The following is a 21,938-nucleotide window of genomic DNA, read 5'->3' as shown; positions in this document are numbered from 1 at the left end:
CCTACCGCACAACATGGGCGGACAACTCCTGTTTTGTCTCCTGGCACTAACATTTGGAACAGTCAACTCTCTAAGTATTGCTTTTTTCACTTGTTTTTAATCATTTAAAATTTGTTTAAAATTTAAAACAATGAATATGGCATTATGTATCCATTAATCGTGACACAACCACAACGTCCAACCTCGTCACCTACCCAACCCCACCCCACCCCCTAAAAGAAAAATAATGATATTCTAACAAAAACAACAAAAAAAAAACAAACATTATATATATATATATATATATATATATATATATATATATATATATATATATATATATATATATATATATATATATATATATATATATATGTATATACACACACACACACACACACACACACACACACACACACACACACACATATACATACATGCATGCATGCATGCATAAATACATACATACATACATACATACATACATACATACATAGATCTATCTTTTATTATTTACTCTTTTTTAAATATTTTTTTACTGCTAGTGAAGAAATGCGACGCACCCACCGACGTCGTGTTTCTTCTCGACGGCAGCTACAGCATTAACGAGGAGGACTGGCTATACGTGAAGACGTTCGTCGAGATGCTCGTCAACTCGTTTGACATCCAGCCCTACGCCGTGCACGTCGGCGCTGTCGTCTACAGCAGGTTCATCGGCGACGTCATCAGCCTCAACCCCTACAAGGACAAAGCGTCCATACGGAGGTTAAAGACGAAAATAAACTTAGTAGTATTGGTTGAAGTGGTTCAAATTCATAAAAAAATATATATATATTTTCGATAACACAGGAATAGGGTACATATATACCAATCAAAACAATGATTTCAAATCCTATAAACAAGAAATAAAACAAAAACATTGCGATCAATTTATACAACTGTGGTTTTCGGACATTACAAACTCTTCTAGGGGTCAGTTTTATACATTATTTAAAACAGAATTTCACTTCGAAATCTATTTGTCGAGATTATCGTACCAAAATATATGCTGGATAACTAAACTGCGTACGTCAAATTTAAGATTATCAATCGAAACTGGCAGATGGTTTAACGTTCCTAGAGAAAATGGAATATGCAAATGTTGTAATACTGATATTGGGGATGAATACCATTATAATTTATTTAATTATAAAAGATTATAATATTGAAAACATTAGAAGAAAATATTTAAAACAATATTATAGAATTAATCCTAGCTTTTTATTAAAAAATAATTTATCTATATTTAGTAAAACATTATCTTGTCTTGTGAACTGATATTTCACCGTACATTTTAGCTATTTTGATTGCATATCTTGTGTTCTATGTTAACGATAGATACGTCTATGTTGAAGCCAGTACTTATCATGTATGTTAATTATGTATTTGAATTGCCAATTGCAAAAAAAAGAGATAATATTGAAAACATTAGAAGAACATATATAAAACAATATTATAGAATTAATCCCAGCATTTTTAAAATGAAAGGTATGCTGTCATTATGTAATGCACCATTGTTAAAAAAATAGCTATTTTATTTTAAAATTATCTAGTCTTGTGAATTGACGCTTTTCCTCACATTTAACTATTTTGATTGCGTGTATTGTATTCTATGTTTAACTATAGATACTTCTATGTTGACGTCTGTTCTTATCCTGTATGTTAATTATGTAAATTGAATGTCCTCTTGTTCCATATTGTAATGCATCTGAGTGTTTATTAATAAATCTTAAATCTTAAAATCTTAAGGATGGTGCTCAACCTGACTCAGCCTCGGGACGACACCAACACGGCTCTGGGGATCAAGACTCTGCGCATAATGCTGCGCACGCAAGGCCGACCAAACAAGCCTCATTTTGGAATCGTCATCACGGACGGGAAGTCGACGCTTCCGGCGCAGACGATACAGGAAGCGATGGTGGCGAAACAGGAGGGAATAACTATGATCGCTGTAGGTGTCGCTCGGATGTTTATTTCGGAGGTCAAGGAGATAGCGTCTGACAACAACGCCTTCAATGTCGAGGACTTCAGAAGTCTGCCCAATTTGGTTTATCTGCTCAGAGACATTGTCTGTACCGGTGAGTGAAACATACCGTTTTGCGTTTAATAAGCGCATGGGCGCTTATTCATTTCAAAATGGTCGCAAGGCCGGCACTTATTGGAGACCGGCGCTTACTGGAGAACCGGCCTTTATTTTTCCAAACAAACTTTAGAAATTAAAGCTAAAAGCTACACACTAATTTTATTTATTTTTAAACTTTAATTTCGAACTGTAACAAAAATTAAACTTTAAGAAAGCAATGAACAAATTAATATTATTTGTCGACGTAAAGTGCCTAAATTATGCCAGGGAGTAATCAGTTTTCTGTTGTCTTACCCTGCGCTTATCGGAGAACCGGCGTGTATTAGAGGCCCGGCGTTTATTTTGTTGCAAAGTGTTATAGACCCGGCGCTTATTGGAGGCCCGACGGTTATTATAGGGAATACAGTAGTCGAACCTCTGTTACGCGACCACATATATGCAGTGTTTGAATTTTTTTTGTGAAAATCAGTAACCCTTGCAAAAGTCTTGACTAGTTCACTATGTATTACAGTAATTCGGTTGAACATTTTTACTAGCCCAGACTACAAATTCACTAGCCGAGACCGAGGACTAATGGATTTTTCGAACTCGTGGGCAGGTCGTGAAATTGGAAAAAAAGATAGGCGCAACATTAGCGGATCCAGAAGAGGGTCACAGGGGTCCTGTGAGTCCCTCTTTCCGTTTTAAGGGCCTTTTCTGATGACCTCTATCTCTCTCTCTCTCTCTCTCTCTCTCTCTCTCTCTCTCTCTCTCTCTCTCTCTCTCTCTCTCTCTCTCTCTCTCTCTCTCTCTCTCTCTCTCTCTCTCTCTCTCTCTCTCTCTCTCTCTCGAACTTTGACACATGCAACTGTGAGAGTTCGCCTTTAAGGGCCGTCGACAATTGTTAACAGTTTTCATGTGTAAGTGAATTGTTTTTAAAAGTGTTTTGCAAGAAACTGGATTATTTCGTACAGTTTTTGTTATTAATAAATGGTTATTTAAAGGTTTATCGGTGTTTGTTTGTTTGCTTGATGTTCTGTTGTTGTTTATTTTGTCTTATTGTCACTTTATTTCAGAACGCATTACGACTGTCATGACAACCACAACAACACAACCCACAACGACAGTGACGATGATTCCTGCACCGGGTACAGCTTCTGATTTAAAAAAAAAGAAGATTTTGATTTTGTTTTGCTTGTTTTATTTATTTGCATTTTATTTTATTTTATTTTTATTAAATTTTTATTTATTGTTTTAGTTTTATTATTATTTTTATCTTATTATTATTTATTTATTATTATTATTATTATTATTATTATTATTATTATTATTAACAAACAAGAAAAAAACAACACAACAACAATAACATTTATATATTTTTTTCCCTACACTCCTATCAATTTACTGTACAATGATGATAATGATGATGATGACGACGATGGTCATGATGATTATGGTGGTGGTGATAGTGATTATGATGGTGTTGATTATAGCGATGCTGATGACTGTTTTGTTAATACCTTGGAACACTGTTTCAAACGCGGTATTTTCAGTTTAACGTTTTAGACATTATCTACGACGTCGTGATCATGATGATGTTAATAATGATAATGATGGTCACAATGATGACGATGGTGATGGTAATGAGGATGATGATGTTTATAGTGATAATGATGGTCACAATGATGACGATGGTGATGGTAATGAGGATGATAATGTTAATAATGATAATGATGGTCACAATGATCACGATGGTGATAGTAATGAGGATGATAATGTTAATAATGATAATGATGGTCACAATGATCACGATGATGATAATGATGGTGATGGTGGTGATGATGATGATGATGGTCACAATGATGATGATAATGACAATGATGGTCACACTGGTGACGATTATGATAATAATGATGATGGTGATAATGAGGATGATGATGTTAATGATGGTGATGGTGATGATGATAATGGTGGTGTTAGTGCTCATCATTGTTGTAATGATGATGATAATGATGTTAGTGATGTTGATGGCGGTGATGATGATGACGATGTTGATGATAGTGGTGGTGTTAGTGCTCATTGTTATTGTGATGATGATGTTAGTGATGTTGATGATGATGGTGATGATGATAATGGTGGTGTTAGTGCTCATCATTGTTGTGATGATGATGTTAGTGATGTTGATGGCGGTGATGATGATGACGATGTTGATGATATTGGTGGTGTTAATGCTCATTGTTATTGTAATGATGATGATGATGGCGATGATGATGTTAGTGATGATGATGGTGATGATGATGATGATGATAATGATGGCGGTGGTGTTAGTTCTGATCGTTGTTGTAATGATGATGACCGTTATTGTTAAATTTGATTTTATGATGATAATAATGATCGTGATGCTGTTGTTACTAAATATAATTATGATGACTGATAACGACAGCGATTTCAAGGATAACAACGATAAGATTATGATCATATAAATCATATTGCTTAATTCGGTTCTATTGCGTTCTTCATTGGCACAATATCTCAGTTTGCTGATGATGTATCTAAAGCTAGGATCAGACTACCAACTGCCATCATATAATTGGGCAACACGTTGCGTTGTAATTTCCCTAAGATACGACTCTGCGCTCAGATTAACAACTGAAGGGTTACATGATGAAAATTGAGTTCTAGCAGCGCTCAGACTAGTAACTGGACAGTTGTAGAAGTCGTGAGAGCAGAAAGTTGGCCAACCTTCTGCTGGTAGTTGGTAGTCTGACCTAGCATAAGTTGTTAATCTGAGCGCAACCGTCGTTATTGGGTGAGTTGGTGAAATTACAACGGAACCGTCGAGTTGGCCAACTTAGTCGTCACAGTTGACAGTCTGATCCTAGCATTACTGACACCATTTTCTCATTTCAGACATAGCCTGCGACATGCCCGCCGACGTTGTCTTTCTTGTCGACGCGTCCGACAGCATCAACGCCAACAACTGGGTGATGGAGAAGAACTTCGTGGCCACCCTCATCAACAGTCTGCACATCCACCCGTCCACCATCCACGTGGGCATCGTGGTCTTCAGCACCTTCATCGGCGACGTCGTTCCGCTCACCCCGTACAAGGACAAGCGGAGACTCATGCAATTGGCTCAGACGCTGAAACAACCGGGCTTCGGAACCAATACGAACCTGGGGATAGCAGAGGTGAGTAGGCTTAAAGGGACATTCCTGAGTTCGCTGCAACTTTTAAGATGTTATCGACTAACAGAGACTTTTTAACGATTGTAATTACATATCAAATATATTTTTCTGCATAAATCATATTAAACGTGTTTTTGATCGTTCTAATAATTATTTGTACTAGGTTACATTTCATTTTATTTCCTAAAATATTTTTATCGACTAACAGAGACTTTTTAACCAAGTACCGAGTGCTTAGTGCGGAACTTCTGGTTGTTTAGAATATTAAAGAGACATTCCTGAGTTTGCTGCAATTTTTAAGATTTTATCGACTAACAGAGACATTTTAACGACTGTAATTACATATCAAATATATTTGTCTGCATACAATACTACTGGCTGTATATTAAACGTGTTTCTGATCGTTCTAATATTTGCACTAGGTTAAATTTCATTTTATTTCCTAAGATATCTTTTTTCGAACGCACGAAATTATTTGAAGGAAAAATCCAGTTTGGGCTTCTTACAGATATTAAGACAACCAGAAACACATTGAATTCACACACTGATATTCTAAAAAGAAAAAAATAATAATATGTAAGTTTAATCGTTGAAATATTTTATTTGTCGGAAACATCTGAAATGCAACAAACTCAGGAATGTCCCTTTAACGATTGCCCGTGCGAATGAGCGGTTCCTCGTTGTGGTGCGGGAGATGGCAACATTGACATCATAGTTTTGTTCGAGAATGACGAATACAGAAAATAGTTTCAAGACTCGTCTACAAAAGAACTAAAAACAGAAAGTGATGTTTTCAAATGTAGATACAATGTTTTTCAATTTAGAATGGAAAGGGATGTTTTAAGCTACGTTATTTTATTTAACATATTGCTATTTCGACATCTGTTTAAGATAGGAACCCTCCTTTCGCCACATAGGATACTCCTAAATATCCCAGCCAGTGTTCCACGACTGGCATATTAAAGATGGTGGTACATGCTGTCCTGTCTGTGGGGAAAAGGATAAAAAGATCCCTGGTTACTATTGAAAAAAAATATACTGAGGCTTGTTTTGAAAACTATTTGCCAGAATGACCAAAGTGTTGACACCCAAGCCGATGTTTAATTAATCCATGCGCTCTAGGGGTGCAAGAATTTATGCAGGGTGGTGGAGTGGTCTGCACTGTGGTGAGCGACGTTTGCAAGGACATATCGCGGAAAGGCCACCCCTAATGGAATTTATTTGAAAAGAAAGAAAAAAATCTCGTGAGTGGAGGTGTCTGTCCGGTATATATTACCGTAAAAATAAGAATGATCATTTTCTGGTATCGACTAATTACTGGAAAACAGTCCAAGTTGTCATTATTGGTGTATACATTATTACTGAATGAATCTGTTTTAGATGATATTGGTTGTACATATATATATGGTTATAACAATGCAATGCTATTACTAGTACTTTCATGTTGAAAACGTATATTAATACAAAGCTTACAGATCAGTACGTACAATCATGGTATACTTATATTGATAACTCATCCAAAGCTTCAAATTATAAATTATTTTAAAATACTGTTGAATTTGAGACATACATCACAATTATAGAGAGAAAACATTGGTGTCCATTATTAGGCTTATCAAACCATAATGTTCCAATTGAAACGGGCAGATGGAAAAATGTACCACTACAAAATAGAATATGTCCATTGTGTAATAATTACGATATCGGAGATGAGTTTCATTATATATTTAAATGTTTGTTTTTCAAGAATGAAAGAAAGCGTTACTTACCATCTTTCTGTCAGTCTAAACCAAATATATATAAATTTTATAAATTATTCAACTCTAAGAAAGCTGGTGTCCTTAGAAAACTTTTTTTTTATATTTTGTAATCTAATTATGAATACTTTCAAATCCTCTGGCTGATATTCTGTGTATTTTTTGTATTTATTAATATGTATTTATTGTATTTATGTACATTTATGTACACCCACCATCTTGTTACAATTATATTGACTGCTGTATGTGTATATAACCTCATATGCCGTAGAGTACGGGAGGTAGGATGAGGGATGGGGATCATACGCGTCAGTTAATAAAGTTCAGTTCAGTTCAGTCGGGAGGTAGGATGAGGGATGGGGATCATACGCGTCAGTTAATAAAGTTCAGTTCAGTTCAGTCGGGAGGTAGGATGAGGGATGGGGATCATACGCGTCAGTTAATAAAGTTCAGTTCAGTTCAGTCGGGAGGTAGGATGAGGGATGGGGATCATACGCTTCAGTTAATTAAGTTCAGTTCAGTTCAGTCGGGAGGTAGGATGAGGGATGGGGATCATACGCGTCAGTTAATAAAGTTCAGTTCAGTTCTTTCGGGAGGTAGGATGAGGGATGGGGATCATACGCGTCAGTTAATAAAGTTCAGTTCAGTTCAGTCGGGAGGTAGGATGAGGGATGGGGATCATACGCGTCAGTTAATAAAGTTCAGTTCAGTTCAGTCGGGAGGTAGGATGAGGGATGGGGATCATACGCTTCAGTTAATTAAGTTCAGTTCAGTTCAGTCGGGAGGTAGGATGAGGGATGGGGAACATACGCGTCAGTTAATAAAGTTCAGTTCAGTTCAGTCGGGAGGTAGGATGAGGGATGGGGATCATACGCGTCAGTTAATAAAGTTCAGTTCAGTTCAGTCGGGAGGTAGGATGAGGGATGGGGATCATACGCGTCAGTTAATTAAGTTCAGTTCAGTTCAGTCGGGAGGTAGGATGAGGGATGGGGAACATACGCGTCAGTTAATAAAGTTCAGTTCAGTTCAGTCTGGAGGTAGGATGAGGGATGGGGATCATACGCGTCAGTTAATAAAGTTCAGTTCAGTTCAGTCGGGAGGTAGCATGAGGGATGGGGAACATACGCGTCAGTTAATAAAGTTCAGTTCAGTTCAGTCGGGAGGTAGGATGAGGAATGGGGATCATACGCGTCAGTTAATAAAGTTCAGTTCAGTTCAGTCGGGAGGTAGGATGAGGGATGGGGATCATACGCGTCAGTTAATAAAGTTCAGTTCAGTTCAGTCGGGAGGTAGCATGAGGGATGGGGAACATACGCGTCAGTTAATAAAGTTCAGTTCAGTTCAGTCTGGAGGTAGGGTGAGGGATGGGGATCATACGCGTCAGTTAATAAAGTTCAGTTCAGTTCAGTCTGGAGGTAGGATGAGGGATGGGGATCATACGCGTCATTTAATAAAGTTCAGTTCAGTTCAGTCGGGAGGTAGGATGAGGGATGGGGATCATACGCGTCAGTTAATAAACTTTAACTTAATCAGGGCGGGATGTAGCCCAATGGTAAAGTGCTCCTCTGATGCGCCGTCGGTGTGGGATCGATCCCCGTCGGACCGTTCCAGCCAGTGAACCACGACTGGTATATGAAAGACCGTGGTATGTGTAATTTTGTCTGTTAGATTATGCATATAAAATATGCCTTGGTACTAATTAAAAAAAATGTAGCAGGTTTCCTCTCTAAGACTATATGTCGGAATTACCAAATGTTTGACATCCAATAGCCGATGATTACTATGTGTGCTCTAGTGATGTCGTTAAAACAACTGTAGCCAACTTGTTTTCATTGATTCAGGTGTCCAGCCAGTGCCCCACGACTGATATATCAAAGTCCGTGGTATGTGCTGTCTTGTCTATAGGATGATGCATATAAAAGATCCCGTGCTGCTAATCGAAAAAAGTGCCGATGAAGTGGTGACAGCAGGTTTCCTCTCACGATATCTGCGTGGTCCTTAGCCATATGTCTGACGCCATATAACCATAAATAAAATGTGCTGAGTGCGTCGTTAAATAAACTATTTCCTTCCTTGCTTTATCCAATTTGTTTCATTGATTCAGGTTCGTAAGATGCTGACGTCGCAGGGCAGACGATCAGAGGGCGTGCCGCAGATTGCCATCGTCATCACTGACGGCAAGAGCGACTACACAGAAGAGACGAAGGCGCAAGCGAAGGCGGCCAAGGACGAGGGCGTCATCATGATCGCCGTCGGCATCAGCTCACACGCCTTGACGGAAGAACTGGAGAACATCGCGTCATCCAAGAGGAAGGTCTTTCCCGTCGCAGACTTCAACGCTCTCTTCGGTTTGGTGAACGTTTTGAAGGATCTCATTTGTACGGGTATGTCTTTCATTCATTTCAACTTATTTTCGTGCTAATATAGTTAAATTAAGGTTCAAGCACGCTGTCCTGCGCACACACCTCAGCTATCTGGGTTGGCTGTCCAGGAGAGTGGGTTAGTTGTTATTAGTTGGTTAGTGGCTGACAAGTAGGTAAGACTAATTGCATAATGAGAACACCACTTAAACAATTAACTTTAAGAAACCAACTATAGGTGGTTGGGTGATTTTATAATTGCGTCATGTTGTGTATACTCACTATCTGGCACTGTCCTGTATGCTTTGAGAGAGAAGAGGGTGTAGTGGACTTACACCTACCCACTGAGCCCTTAGGAACTCTCTCTGGGTTGGAGCCGGTACCTGGCTGCGAACCCTGTATCTACAAGACTATAGTCTGATGGCTCAACCACTGCGCCACCGAGGCTAGTCAGGTATGTCTTTCTACGTTTATAAATATTTCTTTCTGTGCATACATAATCCAATTAAGGTTCAAGCACACTGCCCTAAGCACACACCTCAGCTACCTGGGCTGCCTGTTCCATCATGAGGTTAGTAGTTAGTGACAGAGTCGGCGAAATAGACTCTCATCTCTTCGTTTAGTCGTGGGTGGGATGTAGCCCAGTGGTCAAGTGCTCACCTGATGCGCAGTCGATTTGAGGTCGATCCCCGTCGGCCACTTGCTGTTTGCATTTACTGTAGTTTCAAACGGAATAGCCGTCTGACACCATATAACCGAAAATAAAATGTGTTGAGTGCGTCGTTAAACAAAACATTTCCTTTCTTTCTTCCCAATAGCCGATGCATTTTTCATGCTGGGGTGTCGTTAAACATCTAATCTAATCTAATCTAATCTAATCTAATCGATCCTCGTCAGTGGGCCCATTGGGCTATTCCTCGTTCCAGCCAGTGCACCACGACTGATATGTGAAAGCCGTGGTATGTGTTATCTTGTCTGTGGCAGTGTGCATATACAAGATCCCTAGCTACTGACAAAATCCTGTCCTGGACGGAGGAGCGGGCCGAGGCTGGAACCTGTGCAAAATGACAGGCGTGCGTTACATCAATTTGCTCTGATTGTGCACGTAAAACCCTCTGATCTGATCGGACATGACTAATAAAATAATGTAGCGGATATCCTCTCTAAGACAAAATTACCAAAATTACTAAATTTTTGACATCCAATAGACTATGATTTAAAAAATGTAGTGGTGTTGTTAACCAAAATAAACTTTTTCTCCATATTTAATCAGTAAATCTCGCTGCGAGTGTGAGCCAGTACCGGTACAGGAACCCAGTACCTACAAGCCTTAAGTATGATGGCTTAACTACAACATTGCCGAGGCTGTGTTGCTTTTTCTTCAAAACCATGATGCGGTATATTGCTATATACAACAAAAAAACCAAATACGTATGACAATACGAATTGCAGTATAACTGATATTATGTAATGTGTTTTTTTTTGTTTTTTTTAGTAGCAGTTGTTATTGTTTTGTTTTTGGGTAGTCGTCTTTGCTTTTGTTTAGTTTTTTGTTTGCTTGCTTGTTTGTTTGTCTGGGTTTTTTTTTTATTGAAAGCAAAACAAATGATTAAAGAATTTAATAAACTTTGTTTATTAGACATAGTAGACACTTTTGGACTCGTCACTGTATGTTAAGATAGGTCATGTTTTAAAGAACTTTTGTTTCGCATGTCTTTTGTTCGTTTCAGCTATAACAACAACTACGCAGGCCCCACCGTTAACAACAACACCTGCCCCGAACATACCACGTGAGTGTACTGCTATGTGCTACTATGTGCTAAAATAATAATTGTCTATATGGATATAAACGATTATAAAATGAAACACACAAAACCCCACCAAACAAAACATACAAAAATAAATAAACAACACATTTTTAAAAATAATAATTAAATAATAAACAAAAGTAATAATGAGTTTATGCACTAATAAAAGAGATAGCGACGGACAGCCATAGAGAGCACGAGAGAGAGAGAGAGAGAGAGAGAGAGAGAGAGAGAGAGAGAGAGAGAGAGAGAGAGAGAGAGAGAGAGAGAGAGAGAGAGAGAGAGAGAGAGAGAGACAGAGAGAGAGACAGAGACAGAGATACAGATAGACAGACACACACACACAGAACATAGTGAAATAGAGAGAGAGAGAGAGAGAGAGAGAGAGAGAGAGAGAGAGAGAGAGAGAGAGAGAGAGAGTACCACCCTGAATAGCACACACACACACACACACACACACACACACACACACACACACACACACATCTCACATCCAGTTTTATATAATTTTTGTAATTCCTCCTCGAATTTCAGAGCTCTGCAGTGGCTGTAAGATCGACAACGGGATCGGCTACAACCCATACCCCGGGGATTGCAGCAAATACATCCAGTGCTACCAAGACGGATCGGAATTTCGAGCCCTGGTTAAACACTGTCCTTTCGGCCTTTACTGGGACCGCGAGTCGGTGACGTGTAAACCAGCAGAAGACGTTGACTGCCTGGGAGGTAACTCTTGCACCTGCTCGTGTTGAAAGATTTAAGAGTTATTCTTCTTGTCGTTTTCTTGAATTATACTAACATTTAATTGTAATCTATGTAAAAAGAAAATGTGTAGTGACTCGTTTGCAACTTTATACAGCGGTTTGGTAGTAATGCTAATATGAATAAACGTTGTAATACAGATTGGGACATTTTCGTTGAATTCGGGCAAAAACCAGCCCAATGACTTATTTCAAGGCTTGGTCTAGGAAAGGAATGTTTGTACTGATTGATAGCTCACTGTATTTGTTTCTTAACTACACCATTTCGGTGTGTAACATACCAGCGATCTTAGCCACACCCTCCCCACGTCCACCTCTCTCGTACGCTTATGTTCATACGGTTTTCGATCGTATTATTTTCATTGGATGGTATGACCGATTCGTCAGTAAGAAGCAGCTAAACGTACATCTTATGATAAACCCTAATACAAATACACGATGGTACTAATATAAGTTTTTAAGACTCAAATACAGAGAAAGAATAGTATACACACTTAATTTCACACAACTTGTGATTCAGTTTGTACCAATAAGGTTATAATCACTTTTAACATTGCTGTGAATTAATTAGCTGTATATGCATACAATTATTATTGTAATTTATATGTAGGATAGGCTGTGAAACGATCGGGATTCCAAATAAAGATATTCGTATTAAGTCAATAACAGACATATGTGTGATATTGCCGTGTGACATAAAAAGAGCACACTTCATGTTATCACCAACGTGTTAGTAAGAAATATGACTAACAGCTAGTCTACCTGTCGGCCTCGGTGGTGTAGCGGTTATGCCATCGGACTTCAGGCTGGTAGGTACTGGGTTCGTATCCCACCTGAGGCAATAAGAAATTTCCCATGCTAGTACCGGCTTAATCCCAGAATAGGTGCACTGCTAGGCTTAATGGGTAGGCGTAAGGCCACATACACCGAATTTCACCAACTTCACGGGGGCGGTTATGGGAGTATTTCCGGCAGAGTTACCCGGCAGGCACTGCAGGCTCGGGTGATACCGAGATAGCTCACCTGACAGCAACTGTGGAGCACGGACCTGTCAAGTAGTCCCATACCAAAAAGGAAATACTGCGGCTTCACTATTCGTCTTATCACCATCCATGTTTGTAACATCCAAAAAGCAAAAAATGTCTTTGTCTCTGTTTTAAATGTTTGTGGCGGTGTTTGTTTTTGTTTTTTTGTTTTTTTAAAGAAAAAGAACAAAAAACAACAACAACAAAAACCACCAACCACCTTGTTCTGAATCAGTCAGTTTACGCCGAGTCTATTTTCTCAGCAGTCCACCCCCAACACCTGTATACTTCACTGTTCCCACTTGGCACACTCGTCCTCTGTTGCTAATAAAGCTGGTGTGACCCACGGCACTAACTAACGACCACCGGTAGTAAGGGAGTATAGTAGGTGGTTACACGTTCCTCTTAACAATGCCAGAAGTAACCACTGAACATTCTCCAAAGTGGTTACACTAAGCCCACAGCTAAAAGCTGATAGGAAATGCAGGTGTGTGGCAAGGATGGTCAAAAGAGACAAGCACTTGTCACGGTTGGACAAACAATGACTGGGATGTTGAGATGGAGAGCGAAAGAAATAGAAAGATAGAAGGAGCTGCCAGATCGGCACGAAATAGGATGAAAATAAATAAATAAATAATAATAATAATAATAATAATAATAATAGATATGTAGGTAGGTAGGTAGATATATAGATATATAGATAGATAAATAGAAAGAAAGATAGATAGACAGACAGACAGATAGATAAAATACTACTAATAATAATTAATAAATAAATAAATAAATAATATTAATAATACTAATCCTAATAATAAATAAATACATAAGTAAAATAATATATAAATAAATAAAAAATAAATATACATAATAATAATAATAATAATAATAATAATAATATTAATATAACAATAATAATAATAATAATAATAATAATAACTTGTCTTGGGTCAGCAACTTTTACCATGTTCTGAGGTGTTCTTTTTCAGACAAGTGTCGCAACAGCACGGACGGCAGCGTTCATCCATATCGAGGCTACGGGTGTCGAGCGTACCTCACGTGCCAGGAGAGTCACTCGGTGCCCACGTGCTGCCCCCTGGGGTCGAGGTTCGTCTACCGGATGGGGTGCATACAGGACCCGTCTTGTCGCGACGACTGTCCGCCCTTCTCCACACAAAACCTTACAAGTGAGCGAAAACCTGCTGTGTATCGACATAGTTTATTTTTTCCCCATCCCTATCCATGCAATACAGGCGTATTCCATGACATCATCCCAGTCTCTCTCTCTCTCTCTCTCTCTCTCTCTCTCTCTCTCTCTCTCTCTCTCTCTCTCTCTCTCTCTCTCTCTCTCTCTCTCTCTCTCTCTCTCTCTCTCTCTCTCTCTCTCTCTCTCTCTCTCTCTCTCTCTCTCTCTCTCTCTCTCTCTCTCTCTCTCTCTCTCTCTCTCTCTCTCTCTCTCTCGCTGTGTATGTATGTGTGTGTGTGTATGTATAGGGAGAGGGAGCCATGAAATAGGATGTAGATGTACAGTGCTCCCGTACATGTTCCTAGTCTAGGCAAGCTATTGCCAATTAACTTCATTTACCGCCCATTAAATTTATTTTTACGTTTAGAAAGCGGGGATGTCATTAAATATATCTTTTTCTTCTCTTATTCTGTAGGTCAATTATCGCCATTATCCTAATTCGTTGGGTGAACAATGTTCTCAGCGAAACATTAAGCAAAATATGTCTACTTTTAATTTTCTTCACAGATACCTGTTTACTAAAAGCACACTCGGACAAGACGAAATACGTACAGAGCATTCCCGGACACGGAAGTATGGTTCGCCCATGCGCACCAGGGACAGTGTTTAGTTTCCCACATTGCAGCTGTATCGAAGATACAGAGAAAATATCTGGCCGTATGTATGCAATAATATTTGTATTAATTGTAATAATTAAAATACAGAGAGGTTACAAACAGGATCATATTTTTTATTAGGAGTGGGAGGGCCGGAAGGTAGCTCAATGGTAAAGCGCTCGCTTGATGCACGGTCGGTCTGGGATCGATCCCCGACGATTGCCCCATCTGGCTATTTCTCGTTCCAGCCAGTGCATCACGACTGGTATAACAAAGGCCGTGGTATGTGTTATCCTGTCTGCGATATGGTGCATATAAAAGATCCTTTGCTACTAACAGAAAAATGTAGCGAGTTTCCTTTGTAAGACTATATATGTCAAAATTACTAAACGTTTGACATCCAGTAACCGATGATTAATAGATCAATGTGCTCTAGTGGTGTCGTTATACAAAGATGTTTTTAATTTTTATTATTATTAGAACAAAAAAACCCACCCAAAACTCAAAAGTGTAGTTAAAACTGCTAAGGCTATAATAAAATATGCCCCAGGTGGGTTTTTTTTATTGCCCACAAATTTGTTTATGATATCTAGTGTCATGAATATATTAAGAACAAATTAAATTGAAAACATAAAGTAAATGGATAAACATTTAGTATTTATTTTAAACTGCATTCTTAATTTTTGTGTGTGCGTGTGTGCGCGCGTGTGTGTGTGTGTGTGTGTGTGTGTGTGTGTGTGTGTGTGTGCGCGCGCGTTGTTGTTCTATATTTCTAAGTGAATTCTGTGGTTATCTAAATTTTATTTAATTTTCTCACTCACCCACAGCTGTTTCCACAAAATATAACGGTAGGCCTATGGCAGTAATCTGGAGTCGTTATCATTTCCCAATGCAAAGCACTTCCAATGATTAATAAATCAATCGGCTCAGTTAGTCCATGGTCCAGACCTTGACAATTGGTATCACCTGGGCGGCAAATTATCCTGGCGTTTTTTAATAGCCTGTAGTTAATAATTCAGTATGATAGACTTGTACGAAGTAGCTTTTCAGCTGACATCACCCCACCAATATAATGATGCGAAGATGAATTATTTTACAATAGTTTGGGGGTAGGGAAAACAAAATATAACTTTGCAACCAATGAACATAGGCGCACAAATGACCACTCAACATGCTTATTTCCAAGATGGCCGCCATACAAAAGCTATTTGTTTGTTTTTTGTTTAACGACACCACTGGAGCACATTGATTAATTAATCATCGGCTATTGGATGCCAAACATTTGGTAATTCTGACACGTAGTCATCAGAGGAAACCCGCTAAATTTTGCCTAATGCAACAAGGGCTCTTTTATATGCACCATCCCAAATACAGGATAGCACATACCACGAAAAACCAGTCGTGATGCACTGGCTGGAACGAGAAATAGCCATTACTACCAATGTCTCATTATTTTGTTTTTTCCCCCAGCGTGTCTTCCGTCTGTCCACTACACGTTTGACCAGGACACCGCGGATCACTCTGGAAACAACATCAACGCCGTCGTAGAAGGTGTGAAAATCATCGGCCACGGCGTTGGACACTTCGACGGGAAGAGCAGGATGAACATACGGACGTTCCGCAATACGGACTTCGGACAGAAACTGACCATCAAGCTGAAGTATCGGATGGACGGAACCGGAAATGGAGACAACGGAAATGGTCAGATCATGTGGGTCATCATTGGCGCTAATGGACAGGTCATTAGGTCAGGATACGGACAAATACCGGTGGACATTTTCCGAGCACTACAGCAAGGAACAATAATCGGAACTCTTGTCAGGCAGATTATCTCCCATGTCGGAAGCATAGGTGGCAGCACGATGATATGGCAGATTATTGGATTGGACGGAAGCGTGCTGCATTCCGGGTTCGGACCAATCACCGGAGAGGTAATGATGCAGATCGCGAATTTTCGACCAAACGGAGGTTTGATTATCAAGTGGTATATTTACGCACCCGACGGATCAATAGTTAAATCTGGGAAAGGAGAGATCCCAGCTGACATCCTAGACCAGCTGAACCAGGGAACTATCACAGGCACGATCGTGAAAGAGGTGACTGGACACAACAGTTTGACAAGACAGTGGATGGTGGTGGACAGAACGGGTAGAGTAACGCTGTCGGGAATAGGTCACGTACCACAGGATATCATGATGCACCTCAGGTACAGACAGTCGGGAGCGGGTGTGGACAAGAACCAGACTCTGTGGTTCGTTGTCGAGCCTCAAGGGAGGATCATCAAGTCTGGATTAGGAGTCATCCCTGCGTCAGTTATCGAGGGCATTCGAGGAGGAACCATTCAAGGATCACTAGGACGAGAGATCGTCACATCCAGAGGAATTGTTTGGCAGATCGTAGGTCTTGATGGCAGAGTTCTGCATACTGGTTCAGGTCAAATCGATCAGAGCATCTTATATGACATCGCGCATTTCTATCCAGGCAACGGAGGTTCCAGCATGGTGTGGTACTTCTATACATCTGATGGCAAAATGAGTAAATCTGGATATGGAAAAATACCTAAAGAGATATTCCAGGAAATGCAGAAAGGGACTCTTAAAGGAGTCCTGATTACTCGTACACTTGCTTCAAATGGTTCATCTGGAAAGTGGACCATTGTTGGAGCCGATGGCAAGGTAGTGAAGTCTGGATCAGGGTCGTTATCAAGAGATGCCCTATTGCAATACCTAACAAGCATCGAACATCCAAATGGCGGGCTGATATGGTTTGTTATTGGAGTCGGTGGGAATGCAATTGAGTCTGGATTCGGAGAGCCGCCAGCCACTATTCTTAAAAACCTGGCTCAGGGAAACATCAGAGGTTCGTTGGTCAAATTGCTCGTTGACTCCCAGGGGCGTGAGCGAACGTGGCAGATTTTGAATGCATATGGTCAGATATTGCACGATGGCCACGGACCAATACCCATGGATGTTCTCAAACAGTTACAAAGTCAGTTTAGATACGAGTCTTCTTTCGAAACTCAAAATATCACACACGTTCTGACCCACTGGACGATTGTTATGTCAGATGGAACTGTTCATTCAGGTGTTGGTGCAATTCCAAGAAATATCGTGAATATCATTGCTAAGGAACATGTTTCATGGACTGTCAAAACACCAGATGGTCAAACCAAAAGTGGCAGAGGACAGTTTCCAAGAGAATTCATTCCAATATACCCTATCCATGATACAGATACAGAATTTGGTACCGGCTTGACGGAATGGTACCTGATCAGAAATGGAAAAATAGTTCAGTCAGGATTCGGCGACTCGTTGTCGTCACAACAAAATGTTGGCCATGGCTTGTCATGGACAGTCGTCAAGGAAATATCGTTAAACGGAAAAACCTCTGGCTGGAGACTGGTAGATCCAACGGGGAGGGTAAGAGATCAAGGAATGGGCGTTGTTCCTTGGGATATATTTTACAGAATTCAGTACCTGATTGATCCAAGCATAACCACCACCACCACTGCCGCCACTGCTACCCTTCCCGCCGCCACCGTCAAGGTTCCTCATGGAGGTGGTCAAGTACACAATCCGGTGCAGTGGTATATTGTTCAACCTGACGGTTCTCACGGAAGGTCCGGGTTTGGAGATGTCCCTCGCGACATCATAGAGGCGATAAGATCGGGCCGGCACAAGGGAGCAGTGGTGAACAAAATATCAACGGGCAGAATGACGAGATGGCAGATCATATCGTCAGGTGGTAATGTCATTTCAGGGTCAGGAGAAATTCCCCGTGACGTCCTTCAACGCTCACTTAAGGGTACAGTATCGATTGTGGAGCCTGGTCAAAATCAAGGGCAGATAAAGACAGAACGACGAGAATGGAGCATAACTCATCCCAATGGAACTGTACAGACAGGGACTGGAGACATTCCTGTTAGCATTTTACGAAGTCTCTCGCGCTGGAAGCTGACCATGCCAGATGGGTCTGTTAGATCCGGAACTGGATCTGTACCTAAACATTTGATAAGTAGAATTGGGAGTGGATCCATCTCCGGGACTGTAGGTCATGCTGACTCGGGGTTTGAAATTTGGGCCATTACCAAACCGGACGAAACTGTCACTCAGCGAACAGCTACCAATGTGTACTGGAAGATAACACTGAGAGACGGAAACACTCATTCAGGAATAGGAGACATCCCAGGGAACTACCTGAGCCTAGTACGCCAGTGGTTGATAATGACTTCTGGTGGCGTCAAAGAAAGTGGATCTGGAACCATCCCAGCACACATTCTAAAACTAACGAATCGTGATTCAGGTCTAAAATCACAGTCAGGGCCAATGAGTTCTATGCCTGGTGCTGTAATTCAGTCTATATCTGCTCCAGGTAGTTGGTCCATAGCACTATCAGATGGATCGGTCAACTCTGGCACTGGATTAATTCCACAAAACGTCCTTCAAAAGGCTAAGGGACCTCGCGTAAGATGGGCATTCACCATGCCAAATCGGACGGTGAAATCTGGTAAAGGCCCCATTCCACCAACTATTTTGCAGCAAATGTCCTCAGTGGCAAAAGGAAGCATTCGCTTAGTACCAATAAAAGTGAGCCAAGGAACAAGGGTCCGGCAAAGCAGTGTTGTCTCGGGCACAAGCGGGTCAAAGACCCAAACCCAATGGACAGTTACACGATCTGACGGGTCTGTTACAAAAGGAACTGGTCCGATACCGGCTGATGTACTGCAGACACTTCAAGGTTCTTCAACCCGTTGGACAGTCATCGGGCCTGACGGCAAGCCCATAAGTGGATTTGGAGAAATACCACAAGGGTTAGTGCAAGGGTTTCAACTCCAGTCGAACACAGCTGGAAACAAGGGACAGAAGCAGCGTCATGCGGTGACAGGTAAAGTAATAACACGGTGGTCTCTAGTTTTGGAAGACGGCAGCGTCAGAACCGGAACTGGCGAAGTCCCATCTGACGTCTTGTCAAAGCTCAGCTCCAAATCTCGATGGACGATCGTCGACTCCCGTGGCCAGGTTAGGTCAGGAAGTGGAATTCTTCCGGGCATGCAGACGAAGGTGGTGAGGGTAGGGCCTCAAGGCGTGTCTCTCAGTGGCAGATCAGGAACGTCGATCAGGAAGAGCAGCGCCCAGGGTGTTCCATCTGACAGGAGCGCCAGCGGATCCGAGGCAGATATGTTTGCGGATGGAATGGGAACCGTTAGTGGCGTCAGAGTCCAGACAGTTCCAGGTTCCTTACAGGTGAACAGCCGGTTTATCGGCCCGCTCCAGTACGACCTGGTCCCCATTAGGGGGACGTCGAGGAGAATCAGAAGACAAGCTGGATTAAAGGCGAACATACTGTCCTTCGGGCAGACGGGGAAGCATCAGACTCTGGTGGGAAACTGCGGCTCCAAGACGAAAGGTGGAGCGTCTGTGATGATACTGGCGAACAGCCATGAGATCATCTTTTCCTTGAAGACAACAAACACGGCTAAAGCTGTCATCTTGTCAATGGCTGCGGTAAGTATCACAGATACAATACAGTCAAATCTGATTTAATTGCATTATGTAGCCACCTGTGTTAAATGGACATTCCTGAGTTTTCTGCAATTCTAAAGACGTTATCGACTAACAGAGACGTTTTAACGACTGTAATTGCATATAAAATATATTTGTCTGCATAAAATATTAGTGGCTATATATTAAACGTGTGTCTGGTCGTTCTAATATTTGTACTAGGATAAATTTCATTATTAAAATATCTTTTTTTAAACGTACGAAATTATTTGAAGGAGAAATCCAGTTTGGGATTCTTACAGATATTAAGACGACCAGAAACACAATGAATACAAAGATGCTGATATTCTAAACAAGAAAATATATATAATATGTACATGTAAGTTTAATCGTAGAAATATTTTATTAGTCGAAAACATCGTACAATGCAGCAAACTCAGAAATATCTCTTTAAGAGACCTCATTTTTATTTTACCAAATCATATTATATAGCAGAAACTGACCTCTGTTGAGCAGTCAGCTGCATTAAAAGAACACTGTTTAACGCAGGTGTGACTATGTTTGCAAAAATGAGTTTAGAAGATGTAAAATTGAAAAAGTAGTTTTGGGGCATTTTATAATGTTTAAATATTTCGGTTGAAAAATATATATGATGACTGAAATGTCAAACGTACTAACGATAGGAGTTATCTGCCCCTCCCCCCCCCCCCCCCACACCAAAAATTTAAAAAAAAAATTAAAACCCCACACAAAAAACTAAAAAACACAAACAAAACAAAACAAAACAAAAACAAAAACGCAACAATAAGCATCACAGTATAAAGAGGCTTATAATAGGAATTTGACCAAGAAAAATATTGTTAAGCTATCATTTCTTCACTATAAATAAAACAGACAACAGCTAACAGAAACACTCGTTGCATTTGTCATAAAATATCAAACACGTTCCCGTTGATTGATTAAAAACACATTATATTGCATATAATGTATATGTAATAATGTATATGTATAAAAGGATTGAGCCCAAATTGTCAAACTTACAATGTTCTCTCCTAATTTTAACATTAAACTGTACAAAAATGGCGTCTGCAATTTTCAATAAATAAATACTAGTAAATCAATCAATAAATAAAGGAAAACTGTATTTGTGAATAACGATTGAATAAACTGAATGAACACAAAAGAAAAAGAAAAAGAAGTAATCAATGGTTTAACCGTATTCGTTACTAACAATACCTGTTGATGACATTTGCAACAAACGGCTGCCCGAAAATATTCTATATCAGAAGTCTAAATAACTTATATTAATAGCTCATCTGAACGTTTGTTTGCAGATGCAATCATAGCTTCATTTAGTTTAAATTTATTTTGTGCTTATATCCAATTAAGGTTCAAACACGCTGTCCTGGGCACATACCTGGACAGTCCAGGACAGTGGGTTAGTTAGTATTGGTTAGGTAGAGAGAAGAGGGTGTAGTGACCTTACACCTACCCATTGAGCCCTTAAGAACTCGCTCTGGGTTGGAGACGGTACCGCGCTGCGAACCCTGTTCGATGGCCTAACCATGACACCGTCGAGGCCGGCTCATAAACCACTTTACACTGTGATTTCTTTTCAA

The 21,938-nt window shown here is 40.2% G+C and overlaps 1 protein-coding gene across 1 annotated transcript in view; it reads left to right on the top strand.

Moving 5' to 3' along the window:
• The window catches only part of LOC121387883, a 32,220-nt gene continuing 10,282 nt past the window's right edge, over positions 1-21,938 (top strand). Inside the window, exons 1-11 of the mRNA XM_041519117.1 lie at positions 1-74; positions 525-744; positions 1,768-2,096; positions 3,157-3,228; positions 4,991-5,271; positions 9,130-9,409; positions 11,116-11,175; positions 11,728-11,919; positions 13,966-14,163; positions 14,730-14,879; positions 16,289-20,322. Coding sequence (XP_041375051.1) covers positions 14-74; positions 525-744; positions 1,768-2,096; positions 3,157-3,228; positions 4,991-5,271; positions 9,130-9,409; positions 11,116-11,175; positions 11,728-11,919; positions 13,966-14,163; positions 14,730-14,879; positions 16,289-20,322 — 5,877 coding nt within the window. The 5' untranslated portion in view covers positions 1-13. The remainder of the gene's footprint in view (positions 75-524; positions 745-1,767; positions 2,097-3,156; positions 3,229-4,990; positions 5,272-9,129; positions 9,410-11,115; positions 11,176-11,727; positions 11,920-13,965; positions 14,164-14,729; positions 14,880-16,288; positions 20,323-21,938) is intronic.

This window comes from Gigantopelta aegis, chromosome 13 (genome assembly GCF_016097555.1).
Source record: "Gigantopelta aegis isolate Gae_Host chromosome 13, Gae_host_genome, whole genome shotgun sequence".
Lineage (NCBI taxonomy): Eukaryota > Metazoa > Mollusca > Gastropoda > Neomphalida > Peltospiridae > Gigantopelta > Gigantopelta aegis.
Note: the sequence above shows the minus strand (reverse complement) of the source record. Positions and strands in the feature narration are given on the sequence as shown.